At 37.4% G+C, this 16,820-nt stretch overlaps 1 protein-coding gene across 1 annotated transcript in view; it reads right to left on the bottom strand.

The window, feature by feature from the left end:
* Nucleotides 1-16,820, bottom strand: part of Hectd2 (HECT domain E3 ubiquitin protein ligase 2) — a 69,931-nt gene that overhangs the window by 29,400 nt on the left and 23,711 nt on the right. Inside the window, exons 4-7 of the mRNA XM_005352177.2 lie at nt 4,620-4,758; nt 3,576-3,678; nt 3,145-3,234; nt 925-989 (exon numbers count right to left, since the gene is read on the bottom strand). Coding sequence (XP_005352234.2) covers nt 925-989; nt 3,145-3,234; nt 3,576-3,678; nt 4,620-4,758 — 397 coding nt within the window. The remainder of the gene's footprint in view (nt 1-924; nt 990-3,144; nt 3,235-3,575; nt 3,679-4,619; nt 4,759-16,820) is intronic.

Raw genomic sequence — 16,820 nt, 5'->3', positions numbered from 1 at the left:
AAATGCCTAAAAACCATTCCCATCTAGCTACTAACTACAAGAATTTTACTTTGGGCATCATGAAAAATAGTATTTTTTTTCAGTGTTAATCTTGATTTTAACATCAGTTTTGTAGGAGACTTTTAGTTTCAAATCTAACCAGTATTTCTCACATGTTCAAGGTCTATAGTGCATTGTCTCATATGCTTAAAAGGAACCTTCTAATTTAAAAATTATTTATGGACATAAAATCATATGTAATCCAAGATCTTGACTGAACCCTAGACTAATGGCAGAAGTCAGGTATTAGCCCTTCTGAGGGTACTAAAGTCTGATGAGTGAATGCTATATGCTCAGGACTTGGCTTTTTATCCACTACTTTTGCCTCAAGTCTTTTTCATTCCATTTGTACTTCAACAAAGTAGTAGTGTTATTTATGTTTACATGAATTATTAGGCACAGCCAACAGAAAGTATCTATGAGCCTGTCTTCTGCTTTTGATAATGCTTTTGTTATGCTCAGGAAGTAGTCAAGACCCAGTTTGGCCTGAGGTGCTTACCTGAGTTTTCTCCTGAGTATTAGGAGTTTTCTTTAAGGCTAGTAACGTATTCTCTGAGAAAATTTTATTGGCTATAAGAAGTGCAAGGTTATTGATTAGTACTCATCCTATGTTTGCATAGCACATATGCCTAAACACAAAAATATTTGCATTCAGCTTTGAAAGATTCATTGATTTCCTTATGCTTATTTACAGATCCCAAGAAATCACAAATCTCAGTAAACTAAACAGCTTTGTTTCAAGTATTCTATGCTCTTTTCTGATCCATGTCATTATTAAAGCACATCTAAGATACTTCCTAAGAGTAAAACATAATCACATATATTAAGGATACATGAGATATGTATCTAAGTTATCTATACAGATTAGATGCAAGTTACAATTACCCTTTCCATTCTCGTAACAGGCTGTTAATGATTCCCTTCAATACAGACTTCTGAATATCTTGAGGCTGGAGGCAAAAGAAAATAATTAGATAAAATAATGGCTAGGATAGTTTGTGATTTTTACATTCATTTTATTCACAGATCTATCTGGATAATTACAAGCAGACTTGGTGACTGTAGAATGGTACTAGGAACAGCAGTATCCATTTCACGTCTGAGAACTCCAGGGAATACTAATGATGTAGATTATTACGAAGTTGTTCTCTGGGATTCGCAGAGTACAATCTGCAGAAATATATACGTGATCCTTTGATGACCAGCAACAGTCTTATATAACTAAAAAACAAGTCCATTTTCCTTTCTTTGAGAGGAAAAAATCATGAACACAAGTTCAACAGTATAGTGTTTACTAACTTGAAATGGTTGGCATATACTTTGGATATGTATACACAGATTCAAGTTATACCTTTCTGTGTGCCAAAGGTTTCAGTATGTAATCCAGGATGTCCTTGAACTTTTGATCTTCCTTAGCTTCTTAAGTGCTGGGATTATAAGTATGTACAATTATACCTGGCTATTTGTGATGCATTTAATCCTAACAAGCCATGCTTGGCAATTTAGCAAGTGCAACCAAGTTATGTTCTATAAAAATTATATTTTTCCTTTATTTTAATATTATAATATAATTACATCATTGTATGTAGTGTGAATAATAAAAACCCAGAGACAAATATTGGGGTTCAACCTGAAGATTAGAAAAGAAAAGTAGCCAAGCCACTAGAGAGCTCTTACCTTTATGAAACCTTCAGGCTGAAAGAGAGTTTCTGTCTCATCTTGCTTTATATTCCTCTTTAAAGTGCTGGGATTAAAGGCATGCACCACCCCACCCAACCTCTAAGGCTAACAAGTGTGGCTGCTGGGATTAAAGGTGAGTTCCTCCACTACTTGGTCTGTATGATTGACCAGTGTAGCTGTTTTGCATTCTGATTTCAGGCAAGCTTTATTTATTAAAATACAAATCACTACAATTTCCCCTTCCCTTTCCTTACTCCAAACTCTCCTATATAGCCCTCTTCACTCACTTTCAAATTCATGGTTTCTTTTTCATTGTTATATGTGTATATGTTTATTACACCCCCCCAAGTATAACCTGCTTAGTCTGTATAATGAATGTTATGTGTACCTGTGTTTTCAAGAATGACCTTCAGAATTGAATAGCCAAATAAAAGAAAAAATATTTTACCCTCATTCCCCAAACAAAATCATAAGTACAGACCAGTAGTTATTAACCTGTGGGTCATGGCCCCTTTGGTAAACCTCTATCTCCAAAAATACTTACATTATGATTCATAATAGTAGCAAAATTATAGTTATGAAGTAGAAATGAAAATAATTTTATGGCTGGGGTCACCACAACATGAGGAACAGTAGTAAAGGAGCGCAGGAAGGTTGAGAACCACTGCTATAGACCAACATCTCACTTAAGCACAGATGTAAAACACTCAATAAAATATAAGCAAATTGAGCGAAAAACATACAAAAACAATTAGACACCTTAGCCATGTAGAATTTATTCCAACTTTTAAAGGTGGATTTGACTTTTGAAAACAAAAGTATATAATTAATTATGTTAGCAAACTAAAGAAAATTCTTAATTTCTACTCAAGAAATCTGAGACGGTGTTAAGCACTTCCTGTGACGGATTCAGAACTACACAAGCAACGTCCTTTCCCTGAGCAAGTGAAACATGAGTTTAGAAAGTCTTCCTAAACACAGACTGGATAAAGAAGTATTTTCTGTTTCATTCTCAGTTAATTAGAAAAAGAATAACTCGATTTTTTGAAAATTTCAATTTTATTGATCATAAAATTGTATCAGAAATTCTACTGAAATTATCTTACAAAGTGGCTGCAAAATCAAAATAGAGGAGCTGAAGAGATGGCTCAGCGGTCAAGAGTACTTGTTCCTCTTCCAGAGGACCTGAGTAGTTCAGTTCCCAGTACCCACACAGGAAGCTGACAACCACCTGTAGTTCCAGCTCCAGGGGATCAGGTATGCTCTGGTGGCCTCTGTAGGCACCTTACACATACAGCATACATTCATACAGTCATACACATAAATTAAAAATCAAAATAAATACTTTTTAAAAAATAAAAAAGTTGTGCAATAAATAATAGCATAATGTTACACCACAGGGATATGACCATAAACAATACTTACAGTGTTAAGTAAGGCATCAAATACAGCGTTCACCAAATTAGCATTAACCCCAGAGTCCTCAATCGTATTAAATGAGGCAGTGGCATCTTTCTGCAAATTCAATTGAAGAATTAAATGTTGGATATTTCATAGATTGTTCTTAATACTATCTAAACCATACTTTTTTTAAATAATCTCAACAAATCTTGTCTGATGATCCAAAAAAGTAAATGAGCTCATAAGAAAGATTTTGATAACTTTTTTAAAAATTGAAAGAAATCAGCATTAATAGTGAAATAAATATTTACTAAATCACGTAATATTTTGATATATATAATTGAAAAACATACACTGTTTAAGTCTATACTGACTATAAAATCGAGTCTTATTTTTTATTTGAAATTATAAGTGAATGGATCCTTATACATTATAATGTATCTTTTATACATTACCTTAAACGCAGCATTTAATTCTGTGAAGGAATCAAATGCTGTTATATAAAAAGCATGTACTGATTTCCAATTTCCTGTTGACTCAGCTTTTTCTAAATGTTCCCTAAAAAACAAATAAAACCATATATTAACCATAAGTGGAGAGAAACATCATCCAGATAAAACAGCATTTCTTTTTTAAAAAAGAAAGTAGTTACATAATTCTAAATAATAAAAGCAACATAAATTGTTATAGTTGATATAAAAATAGCATATAAATCAGGTGGTGGTGGTTCATGCCTTTAATCCCAGTACTTGGGAGGTAGAGGCAGGCAGATCTCAGTGAGTTCAATATCCTGGTCTACAAAGCAAGTTCCAGGACAGCCAGGGCTACTGAGCAAGTTCCAGGACAGGCTCCAAAGCTACATAGAAAAACCCTGTCTCAAAAAATAGTTAGCATATAAATATATAGTTCTTAATTGTATTAAAATATCAATTCAGCTTTAATGTTTTTCATTTACCTATTTTTTTAAAAGTTCTTTTTTAAAAGTTTTTTCCCCCCAAGAGTCTTGTTCTGTAGTCCATGCTGGACTCAAGTCTGGAGTGCTCCTGCCTCAGGCTTCTGAGTGCTAGAACTATTGATGTGTACCCTCATGTTTCCCTTTTCCTTCACAGTCCAGCTTCTGGAGCTGACTTTCCCATTCTCACGTCAGTGTTTCCAATTCAGAGTGATGCTACAGCTTTTACAGTATGGTTACACAGTAGATGAATTTGTGGATGTGTTTGTGTGTGTGTTAATGGTAGAATTCATTATTTACTGACATCCTTTTGGTTCAATTTGACTCAAGAATCTCTTAGTTTCTTTTTTTTTCCTACAATATATCTACTATCCATTATTCACACATTTATTTATATCTTCAACTTAAGATATATTGTCAAGGTATCTTTTGTGTCTTTTGTCTGATATCTTAACAATCTACAAGTTCAGGCAAAGATGTTAAGCGACGTAAAGCACTGACATGCAGATCACTATCATTCTACACAGAAGAGTGAGCTGGAACTTACTCAAAGTCTTTCACACTTTTGGGCTGGCTAGGAAGGGTAGGTTCTGGAAGGGCTGGGACCTTCACTTCAGATGGTAATGCATCCACAGACATCCGCTGTTTCTGTCTAACATCAAGACAAAGTGGTGGTAGGTCTCTCACTGTGAAGTTAAGAGAATGTAATGAATCTAAACTCTTCCAAATTAGCCAATATTAGGGTAATTCAATGTGAACAGAAAACAGAGCATTTTATAATGCATTCACTTTGGGATCATATTAACAAAAACCCCATCCCAGTGACTGGCACGCCCCAAGCACTTCACTTTCAACAGTTATTAATTAGGCCATGTCTTCCATGCATTCAGAGCCTTTAATAGCTATTTGGCTATACCTTATATAGAGTTTACTACCTATCTCCATTTCTCCCCAAAGCCATTTATCAATGAAATGTATAGTTCTTTCTCTTGCCTTCCTTTTCAAAGGTGTCTTTCAAGGAGTATTTCAGTGAAACTTAATATTGTTATTGTTTATTAAGTTTTCAGAAACATGTAAATTACTTATATAAGTCCTCTATAACTTGTAAGTCTTAGCATTTTTTTATCAGTGTCCATAATAAGTAAGATCGTATTTTTGAGTTTTGTTCTGACCTATTTGTTCTTTTGAGTGTTCTATCATTTTCATCAAGTAGTTACATATGTTTAAGATCTCAGTTACTGTGGGCATGTATTTCTCATGTGTTTTCATTGTCTTCATGGTCATTTCTTAGCTCATTATAATAAAAATAAAAATGAAAATTACAAAACTTGATCATGACCCTTTTGTTGCTAATTTTTCCTTGAAAATGTTATTTCTGAGCTTTCAGAAGCACGTGCACTTGGGCCAGTTGCTGTTTCTGAGATCTCTACTACCCACATCCTCCCTCCTCCTTGTACTCAGTAGATTTTTCTTCGGTCACTATGCTCCTCAACTGTGTTATAAGCTCAGTTTGCAAGCCCTGGGTTATCTCAGAGAATCCTCAAGGATTATTTCCTTTAGACCTAATCAAGAGACCTCTGTGTATTCACCTGCTCTTGACAAAATCCTTTCAGCTTCAGAACCTGCCTTCTAAGCTCATCAGTGAATTCCTATTGTTTTGAAACTCTCTTATTCCAAGGTCCACTAAAGAGCTTTCATTGTTCTCCTGATACCTTCTGTCCAGCAGCTAACACCAGGGAGAACTTATATTTTTGGGTTATTTGTTCTGCTTATTTTTAGGGGTTTAACTGGCCATTTTATCAGTTAAATTTATTGTAAATTATGTTCATGATTTTAAGCTGCGATACACAGTTAACCCATGTTTTTTTGTAGTGCTGTAGGGAGACTGAAAACCTGTACTGTTTCTGCTGCTGTAATCACAGAATCTGGCACTTGACCTTTAATTTTTATTTTAGAAAACAGAAAATTCTCTCATAACTGCACTAGTTGATTTTAACTACTTTTCCTTTTAGTAGTTTATATATTTATGATTAACAAAATTGCAATCTAAATCTCTTCTAGTGTGTTTTTCTTCACTGAAGTATATGTTAAACACTAAGAACAATCCAGTAAGTAGTAAATGATGTCATCAATGGATTCATCTACTGATGACAAGAGTGAATGGACTATTGGGAGGTGGGGCCTAACTACAGCCAGGTTACTCTTCAGTCAGTGTTTTATTGTTGTGAACAGACACCTGAACAGGGCAACTCTTATAAAGGAAAGCATTTAGTTAGGGCTTGCAAAAAGTTTCAGAGGTTTAGCTCATTATAATGGCGGAGAGCATGATGGCATGCAGGTAGACCTGGTGCTGGAGAAGTGGCTAAGAGTTTTACATTTGGATTTGCAGGCATCAGGAAGATAGCCACTGAGCCTGGCTTTTGAAACCTCAAAGCCCACCTCCACTGACACACTTCCTCCAACCTCCTCCCTGGTGACCAAGCATTCAAATCTGTAAGCCTATGGGGGCCGTTCTCATTCAAACCACCAGTTACTTATTGGAAGTGTGTGCTTCAAAGGGGTTTATCTTATCCTCAAACACACTCTCTGTCACCTTCCAGCTGCCTCCAGGTAAGCCACTCTACCTCTCCCATGTATAATGGGTTAAGTGACAATGACTGAAACAATGACTTAAATCTTTCCTCCCTTTAAAGTGATTTTCTCAGGTTATTTCATCCTAGTTATAAAAAGCTAACTAAGTCTATTTTAAAATAAACTTTCATGTTAGGAGATAGTACAGTTTTCAATTTTCATATTCCAGAGAGTATGGCTTTCAAGTTTTACTAACCAAACTTGAAACACTGATGGCTGAGCCCTCCTTAGGGTCTGCAATGAAGCAGGCTGGGACAGGACATAAGAACCTGATTTCTAACATGCTCTCAGGAGGTGCTGATGCTGCTGGTCTAGGAAGTACACTGTGGTTAGTGATGTGATGCTGACAATACACAATAGACTATTACACTTCTTTGCTTCCATAATTATTTTATACCTCTTACTAAGTATGTAAATATTAAAGAGCTAGTAATTTGTAATGTAAAAAATTTGATAAAGGCTTGATTTGTTTGCAAGTAAAATGAAATATTCCATAAATGACTTTTTAGAAATTTTTATAAGAGGAAGGGGCATTTTAGCAGAAAAGAAATAAACTGCAGTCTTGTTACAATCATTTTTTTCTGGCACTTTTAGTTTTTCACATATTCACTAGGCTTACCCTTCCTTATCCCTTCCCACACACTTTTTCCAACCTGGCTATAAACACCCACTATTAAACAGATTCATTCAAGATGAACTTATTCACAAAGTAAGCTGATAAGCATGGACATTTTTATACCTACTCACTTTTATTAATACCACACTGAGATAGAAGAGCAGCGGAGTCAAATTAGTAAGAGATTTTGATTTTGGCAGAGCCCGAAAGTCAGGGGAGTCTTATGTAAGAGAACTAGTAATGCTAAGGCCAGGAGTACAGTCCAGCGAGGCAATCAGAGGCCAGTCAGAGGCTCTATTTAAATTACAAGGGTAACCTGACTGAAAAACCCTGCAGAATGCTAGCACACATGTTAATGAAATCCAAGTCTGAAAGGAGCTGAATCCCTTGCTCATATCAGTGAATGAAAGCCAAATTACAGGATGTGCCATTCAGCTATTAAGGGAAGAAAAATAACAGCTCACAGCTGCTCCTATGTCCCCAAATATCAAGGCATTGTTTCTAGAGATAGGCTTTCTGCCTTTTCCCACAGATGGTTTATTAAAATCTAATTCAAAAGAGAAAACCAATAACTATGGTGATTAATTAAACCTCATATCGATAACATAAATAGAACAGGAAAATCTTTGTCCTGACATATGCAACTCTGCAATATAGGATGATATTGTAATACAATAAAAAAAAAGCTAAATTACATTTGTGAAAACTTGTCATTTAGGTTTAATTCAGCCAATACTTGGGAACACTTCGTGCTAAATTGATAAGCAGTAATCATTTTCCTTCCTTTTAATAAACTGCTGCCAATTTTAGTTGGTTGCTTAGAAACATTAAGTAAAACACTTGAAGCCAATGTAAGAAGAACAGGACTGTGGTGAGGACTGGTAGTATATTAGAATGTGTGTGGACTGTAATACAGTTATGGATAAGGGTGTGAGATTATCAGCAAAATTTTGTCATCTCACTATTTCTATTGGTTGAATGGTTGAAATGGTATATGTAGCTTTCTACAACTGACATTTTGGTTGGCCATATGAAGACTGTTCCCGCACAGCCAGTACAGGTGGTAAAGGAGACAAACAACAGTGTCTATGCAGACTGTGTGTTCAAGAGATGGAACCTGGGTCTATGTACTGCCGACACAAAGTAATGGCATACAAAGAGTTTCTGCTTTTAATACACAACAGCAAAATATTATATTCAAAGTTTCATAAGTAATGGAAAAGCACAAGACTTCAAAATAAGGGGCTTTGGATGTACTGCTTCCTGAGTTACTCTGTTAACCTTAGATAGTTGCTGAAGCTCTTGGAACCTCAGCTCGATATAAAATGAATGAAATGATCAGTCATTCCTAAGGCAGAGAACTTGAAAGGCCAACTTGGGTGTGTAACTGAATGGACTGCTTGCCTGGGAGTAGCGCTCCCTTTCTTAAGATATCGGCACTTCAGGACTCTTTACGTTGTAACCATTTGTTTACTGTTCCAGTCGGCAGCATGAACCTGGGAGAGCAGAGACTAAAAATGAGGTGAACGAAGTCTCATGCAATAGCCAGCTTTATTCAGAGCATCGGACAATTTATACTCTGAAGGTTAAGTAGAGTCATCTGAGTAAAGTTTACAATCACAAGGACAAGTCACATGTGGCAAAAAAAAAAAGCAGCTTTTCCAAGAGGCATATGGATTACAACAGCTGATGTAAATTCACTTCTATCTGATACACCTAGGAGAAGCACTAAAATACATCCCAAGAACAATTCTGTGTTTTGAAGAAACTGAGATCACAAAACTCATCTTGTTTTCTTGGAGTTTTCTTACAAGAATCCAGAATTCCCACATGACTTCATTCTTGGACTGTGTTCTGACAACTGTTCAAAAACAAAGCCAGGGGGTGGTGGTGCATGCCTTTAGTCCCAGCACTCAGGAGGCGGAGGCAGGTGGATCTCTGTGAGTTCGAAGCCAGTCTGGTCTACAAGAGCTAATTCTAGGACAGACTCCAAAGCTACAGAGAAACAGGACCTACAAAACAATGAAATATTTTAAAAAGTCTCTTATCACTGTGATTAGTATCATGATCTGTAATACAGAAGCTGAAGTAGCAAAGGAAAGTAAATGTACATGCCACCTAAAAGCTTCATTTCAGGTACAGTGTCCTGCTCTAGAGCATGTTTTAAGGACAGTTTTTGTAGAATCAAAAGCCCTATCTTCTTTTCCTAGGTCTACACAGTATATCCACAAATGTGATCATTTTAAAATATGCCCATAGGTTCTTTGATAGTCCTTCAATCATAAGACAAACTCTATCCAGTGGAGGGGCTGGGACACCAAGTGAGCCATAACCTTTGACCTATAGTCTGTCCTGCCTATGCGATGTGCTGGGATAAGGGTGGTGCAGAGACTGTGGCCAAGGTTCTAGCCTCAAACCCAAGCCACAGAGTGAGCCCACCCAACACTGCCTGAAGCCAAGACCCTAAGGCTAGATGACCCAGAGACCTAGATAGAACCAACACTATTGGAGAAAAAAAAGTCAATGTAATGATTCTTAACAATATTCTACTATACTCAAAGATTGGTGCCTAGATCAAATGTCATCAGAGAAGCTTCATCCAGCAACTAATGGAAACAGATACAGAGACCCACAGCCAAACATTAGGTGGAGTTTAGGTAATCCTGCTGAAGAGAGGGAGGAAGGATTGTAAGACCCAGAGGGGTCAAGGACATCACAAGAAAACTCATAGAATCAACTAACTTGGGCTCACAGGAGCTCACACAGACTGAACCGATAACCAGGGAGCCTGCATAGTGACCTTGGCACTCTGCACAAATGTGACAGTTGTACAGCTTAGTCTTCTTGTGGGACTCCTAATAGTTGGAGCAGGAGCTGTCTTTGACTCTTTCTCTGGCTTTTGAGACCCTATTGGGTCGCCTTGTTCAGCCTTAATACAAGGGGAGTCTTACTACAACTTGATATGCCATATTTTGTTGATATCCATGGGAGGCCCTCCCTTTTCTGAGTAGAAATGGAGAAGGAGAGGATTGAGCGGGGAAGGTGAGAGGGAAGAAGGGACTTGGAAAAAAGAGGGGAAACTGCAGTCGAATATAAAAATAAATAATATTTAAAAATTAAAAAAAGATGGAGTCTAGTTGCCATCCATTTGAATATGGGCCAGTCTTAATGAATCCCTGTTAATAAAATGTGGTACAAGTCATGACTTCATTATAAAAGACATGCAAGTTTTGTTTGGCTTTCTCATTCTGGGATATTCAGTCTTGTAATTCAGATATTATGCTGTACAGAAGCTAGGAAGCCACATACAAACCCAGTCCAATCTACAGTCTAAGACTCCAGGCACATTAATATATTCAGCAAGCCTTTAGGTGACTCTAGGTCTCTAATTTTTCAAAACAACTCAGATGATGCTCAGGAGAAAAAGAGATCCCCTTCCAAATTATACATTTATGAATTAAATAAATATTGCTATTGTTTCAATTGCTAAGTTTTGAGGCGGCTGTTATAATGCAAACAGATAATGGAAAATGTGACCTTGTACAGATCAAGTTATTTCTCAGAATTTCATGTCTCATCTTTTAAACAAATAAAGGGGGCTGAAGGAATGACTCGGCAGTTAAAGAGAACTTGGGGCTCTTGCAGAAGACCTGGGTTTGGTTCCCAACACTCACATCTAGCAATCCCAACTTCCTGAGATGGTTCAAGGGGACCTGGTGCCCTCTTCTGTCCTCTGTGGGTAAAATAAACTCTGCTCTATCAAAATCCCCTCTACAATTCTGTACCATACAGATACATACAGATGTAAACATGTAGTGACATGGAATGAAGCCTTTATGTCTGCTTTAAGTGAAATCTATAATAAAGCCTTTGTGTCCAGCCTTGAAGAAAATGTTTCAGCAAAGCCTTTGCTATGTTTGGTTTAATCAGTAGAGGCAGAGAAATTGCTTTAAGACTATTAAACCTTGAAGAAATGTTTCTCTGGAGAATCTGCATCTGGCGCTACGTGAGAGCTCTCAGCTGCAACAACCTTTGTCCTAAGATACTCCTGGCAGACCTGGAGTTCTTACTTTTGATTATGGCTAATCATAATCAAAAGGGACTGAGATGTTTGTGGGTTGTCTGCTCTTGCAGGCAGTAAGAACAAGGTAACTTTGGTAGTTGGAACCTTTCCTAGCCCCAATTAACCTTGTCTACATTTGAATAAAGTAACTGGAATGAGCTACTTGGGTGTCAGTCTTTTCCAAGAAGGCTGAACCTCTCTGCTCCTTCAGAAAATAAAGGCTTAGCATCTTGGTAAGCTTCTCTTTCTACTGCAGCACCTACGGCAGACATCAAACAATATAAACATAAAAATTTACTCATCACTTATATTTGCTGAACATTATAAGACATGGAGCTGAATATGTTTTAAAGGCTTTCTTTTCATGTATACTTGTAACTTCACAGGATAGCTTCTTATTACCTCATTTTACAGATGGGAAAATAATGGGATGAGATAAAGTAACTTTCCTATAATGGCACTTTGTATATTACAATGCCTGATTTCAACCTAGCCTGAAGATATATAAAACCTGCGTTATTTTTATTATTGAGCAGTGGTCAATCTTCTATCAAGAATAAAGCCAAGTAGCAGAAGGGAGACCTACTTGGAAACAGGTACTAATAAATTGTAAATGTATCAATAGTATCACCCCAACAAAACCAAAAATACCCTTTAAAGATCAATCAAAACCAATAACCTGGCAAATTCCATGTTAAATATTATTTATATTATAAAACTTAGGTGCAGAAGACAGCGTACATCTCACTACCCACAACTGCCCATTTTATGACCACTAATCAAAGGCCTACGAGAGTTAGGTGGTTAAGATGGACGGACAGCTGCAGGTACACAGCTGACAATGTAAGCACCAGGCAAAGCATCATGGAACAATTAGAAGGTTCCGTCTTTCAGCTCAGCTCTTGTGCTACTTTTGACTACTTCAGTTTTGGCACGAAGCAGAAACAGGGAAAGACCAGAGGAGATTAGTCATAACAGGTGGTGTTTATATCACTATCTATAAGAATACTTTTCTGATCATTTAGCAAAAATAAAGCTAAAGATGGGAGGAAGAAAGAAGGTGTGTGTGTGGGAAGCCTATAAGTCATAGAAGCTGAGCCATCAGAGCAAATAAAGCAATGCATTCACTAGTTTTTGGAGACTGACTTTTTACCAAGTTCAGTGAAGTGTAGTAAAACTGTAAGCATGAATGAAATGCTCGTTTAAGACCCTCATCATAGACCTTCAAGTCATTCTGTAGAGGCTCATTTTTAATGACATAGATACTTCATAGTAGATTGTCTTACAGAAAGGACTAGAGAAGGATTTGATACTCCACGAGGGGCAAAGAGGCCAGCCTAGAAAAAGTGCTTCCTATTTCTTTCTTCACTCAGTAAATTATCCACTACAGACTATATGGGTCATGGATGCTGGGCTCTAGAGAAAGCTGGATTTAAAACTCAAAAAAAAAAAAAAAAGAAATACATATATGTCCAGATCTGACAGTCCCACTTCCAGAAATATCTTACAAATATTTTGCAGATGAACAAAATGGCATCTGTATAAAATCACTTCTTGTGGAACTGTTTCTATTGGGAAAAAAAAGGTGGACACAACTAATTTTTTAATGGGGTCTGAATGGCGGTGCACATCTAATATAATGGAATATAGTTGTGAAAAACAAGAAAGATACCTCAAGTAAAGCAACTGAAAATAACAGCCCAAAGTGATGGACAATGTACATGTAGTTGTGAAGTAGGAAAATTATATGTTTACATTTACATAAAAGAATAAAGGAGACAGACAGAACAATGTGATGGTGACACACATATGACACCACTTATTTTTACAGCTTTTTAAAAACTTGAACAATTCTATTAACACTTAGAAGAAAAGCTCCAGGTCGGACAAACTATAAATCTCAGCAGCTGCTCGGAGGAGAACGGAGAAGAAAAGGAGAAAGGCTGAGTTATCTGAGGTCGGCTGGACAGTGGCAGCCACACGGCTGGGAGGGACGGCTAGAGGAGGATGGAAGAAGAGCGCTGGGGAAGCCCAATGTGCTAGGAGGGTGGTAGAAAAGAGAACAGGAAAAGGGAAAACTATTCAGAAAGGCAGGCAGACTTCGAAGCTGCATGTCTGTGGCTCTGTAAGAGACTGCCTGCTGTGGGGGTAGGAGTATGAGGAAGAAGTACACTATCTTGTTAAAGGGATGTTTTTCCTACCTTCTCTTTAGGATGGATTAAGATATGCCTACTTTTGAACCACATAAACGTGACATTTAAAAGGTTAATTCTGATCTAAAACAAAAGCCCCTTCTCTCGCCAAATACACACTTAAGGGGCAGAGAGTAGGAAAAAGATAAGGAAGCTAATGTAGCACAATTATTTTCAGATACATGGTTCTTCAAGAATAGTTAAGAAAAGAAAATAACTAAGACACTTATTCGTGTTTAGGGCAAGATAGTAGAGATTTAGTTCAAGATCGGTTATGTTCAAAGGAAACCTGGAGTTCAGCACCATTTGAGGCCTTGCAGACACTTCCAAGACAGAAATTCTAAAGTAGCTTGTCCTTTGCTCTTCCCAGACAGAAAGCCCTGTGCTGGGTGTCCTCTAACTGCTTATTTTGGTCTGCCCTTCAGATGCTCCTAAATGGAAGCCCTGTACTGTACCTGAAATACACCACAGGATGCTCACACAGACCTAACCACTGAGTAAAGACCACCTTTTCTTTTAGCTATTTTAGAGTGACAAAGATGCATTTCTCAAGTAAGCCTGAAGAGCTCAGGTCACACCAAGACTCTGCCAAGAATTAACTTGTGAAATCAGCTGAGCTTGGAATAAAATACTGGCCTCCAGGTAAATAGAAGTTCATAGTCACTCTTTCCTGAAATACCAAGAAAGAAGAGATATTTCAAAAGGCCCGAGGAAGAACCACTTCACTTCTTTTAAAGGTGTTTTGTGCTTTTTTTTAAAAACATGTTTTAAGTAAGTCTAAAAGGGGGAAAGAAAAATACCAAAGAAGGTTAAAAAAAAAAGAATGTACCATTCCCACACAACTCCACTCCTACTTCACATATCTTCTAGGTCTGTTTTTGTTGTTGTTGAAGATGTATCATCTCTAGCAGCTGTTACAGTAGGTAAAATGCCTACACTGCTCAGCTTTTTCAAAGGACAGCCAGCTCGACAGGCTTACCAGTCTGGTGACCTAGAGGAGGAAAGGATCCCTCAGCTGTTAGGGAGCCCACGCTGGGCTTCCTCAGCTTCTCTAACACCCCTTGGAGACTAGATGGCAGACAAGCTGTTAAGAGAAAACCTGGCTATAGGTCCTGCTAACAGGAAAGGAAGAAAAGGATAGCTGCTAATAATAAAATTTTGGAAGAAATAATCTTATGGACAAGTGAGAGAAGCTTCTCAAAAACCAAAGCCTTTATAAGAACACCTCCATAAAGAAGACTTAGTTTAACTCTCATTCAATAAAAGAATTCTTTCTGCAGCACCTGTGACATGACCAGAACTAAGGAGATATTCAGACAGAGTGGCCAAACGTCTAGAGAGACATTCTACTCAGAATGTTCTATTAAGAAGACTGCTGAAAGCCGGGCGGTGGTGGCGCACGCCTTTAATCCTAGCACTCGGGAGGCAGAGGCAGGTGGATCTCTGTGAGTTCGAGACCAGCCTGGTCTACAAGAGCTAGTTCCAGGACAGGCTCCAAAGCCACAGAGAAACCCTGTCTCGAAAAACCAAAAAAAAAAAAAACCAAAAAAAAAAAAAAAAAAAAAAAAAAAAAAAAAAAAAAAAAAAAAAGACTGCTGAAAGGCCTATTCATTGAGAGGAACATAAGCAAAAATTCCAAAGTGAGTAAGCCTGGGCTAAGTCCAGATTCCACAAGACTAGCTCCTGTTAGAGAAAAACAGGCAAGAGGTGGGAGTTTGGCTAGGTGGAACATATTTAGAGTCAACGAATCCACTCAAAAACCTGTAGGTACATGAAGTGACAAGCTTAGTTCACAAATCAAGGTGTCTGTACAAATAAGAAAGCGAGAAACAGGCATGTACATGGAACACAGACACACCTATACATAAAATAAATACCCATAAAATAAAAAAGAAATGATTAAGTAGAATCAGAGAATGAAGAATCAAAGGCTAAGCAATTTAAACAAAAGGGCCAAATGAAGGTTACTGCTATCTACCATATTTTGACTTCTTATCTCCTCCATAGCACACATTTCAGTTTTCTTAAGGTTCACCAGGTCTCTGCTGTGCTGAACTGTATCCCTGCATCCTCTTAAATGAAATTTAAAACCTCCAGAAGTGGCCTTAAAGTGCATCTCCATAGGTTGCAAAAGGCAAAGCTGAACAGACTGGAATCACAAAAAGATTCAAGAAAAGAACCCTGCTGCCGACCTTGAAGGAACAAGCTTTGGTGTTACCGGGAAGACACATGGCAGGAACTATCTGTCCATAGGCTGAGTCAGGAAATGCGATGGCACTGAAGTCTTACAAACACAAATAAACAATTTCCCAGAAACTGAAGGAACTTGGAAAATAATATCTATGTAGCGTCCAGCCCAACCAATGTCTTGATTTCAGTCCTGTAAGAATTCTAAGTATAAACTGAGTGACAACCATCCAGACTTGTGACCCACAGAGCTGTGAGCTATAACTGGGTGCTGTTTTAAAACCATTAGACCACGACAATTCATTATGTAGCAAGAGAAAACAAACATGATATTTTACTTGACTATTGTGAGGTCCAATAAAAATTCTTTCTAAATTATATAAAGGTTATTATCCAATTGATATGTCTAAATAGAAATCATATTCAATAACTCATCTAATTTGTCCAATTTTCTGTATTTCTCTATTTCTATAATGCTACCACAATTATAGCTTTGTCCTACTGTATTGTGGAACTGTAAAACACATACCTCTCCAGCCCATGTGTGACAGAACATATGTGTTAGAATGTGGGTGTACACGAATCAGAGGAAGGAAGATGCTATCAAAGGCAGACATTAAGAAATGAAGTGTTATGAATCTAACCTCTAAGACTGTACGGTAGGTCTAACATCAGCATGTACTGCCAAAAAGAAAATTTTGTAAGAGTAATTTATCACAGATACAGTTATTTTGTTTGGCTAGAGTATGATGGGCAGGCATTCAGACTTCAAAGATTTGTTTTCACGGGGGAAGGGACACTGAAGAAAAAAATGTAAGTAATTTATATTTTCTATGATAAAATAAGTTACATAAGGCTGAGTGGCAGCAGTGGCACATGCCTTTAGTCCGTTGATCTCCATGAATTTGAGGCTAGCCTGGTCTACAGAGCTAGTTCCAGGACAGTCAGGGCTACACAAACAAACCCCATCTCAAAAAAAAATGTTATATAAAGAAACACTAACAACACATACCTAATCCTCCTGATGGGAACCATTAGAAACACTAACAACACATACCT

Source organism: Microtus ochrogaster, chromosome 8 (genome assembly GCF_000317375.1).
Source record: "Microtus ochrogaster isolate Prairie Vole_2 chromosome 8, MicOch1.0, whole genome shotgun sequence".
Lineage (NCBI taxonomy): Eukaryota > Metazoa > Chordata > Mammalia > Rodentia > Cricetidae > Microtus > Microtus ochrogaster.
The sequence above is the reverse complement of the archived record's forward strand: the minus strand, read 5'-3'. Positions and strand labels throughout refer to the sequence as shown.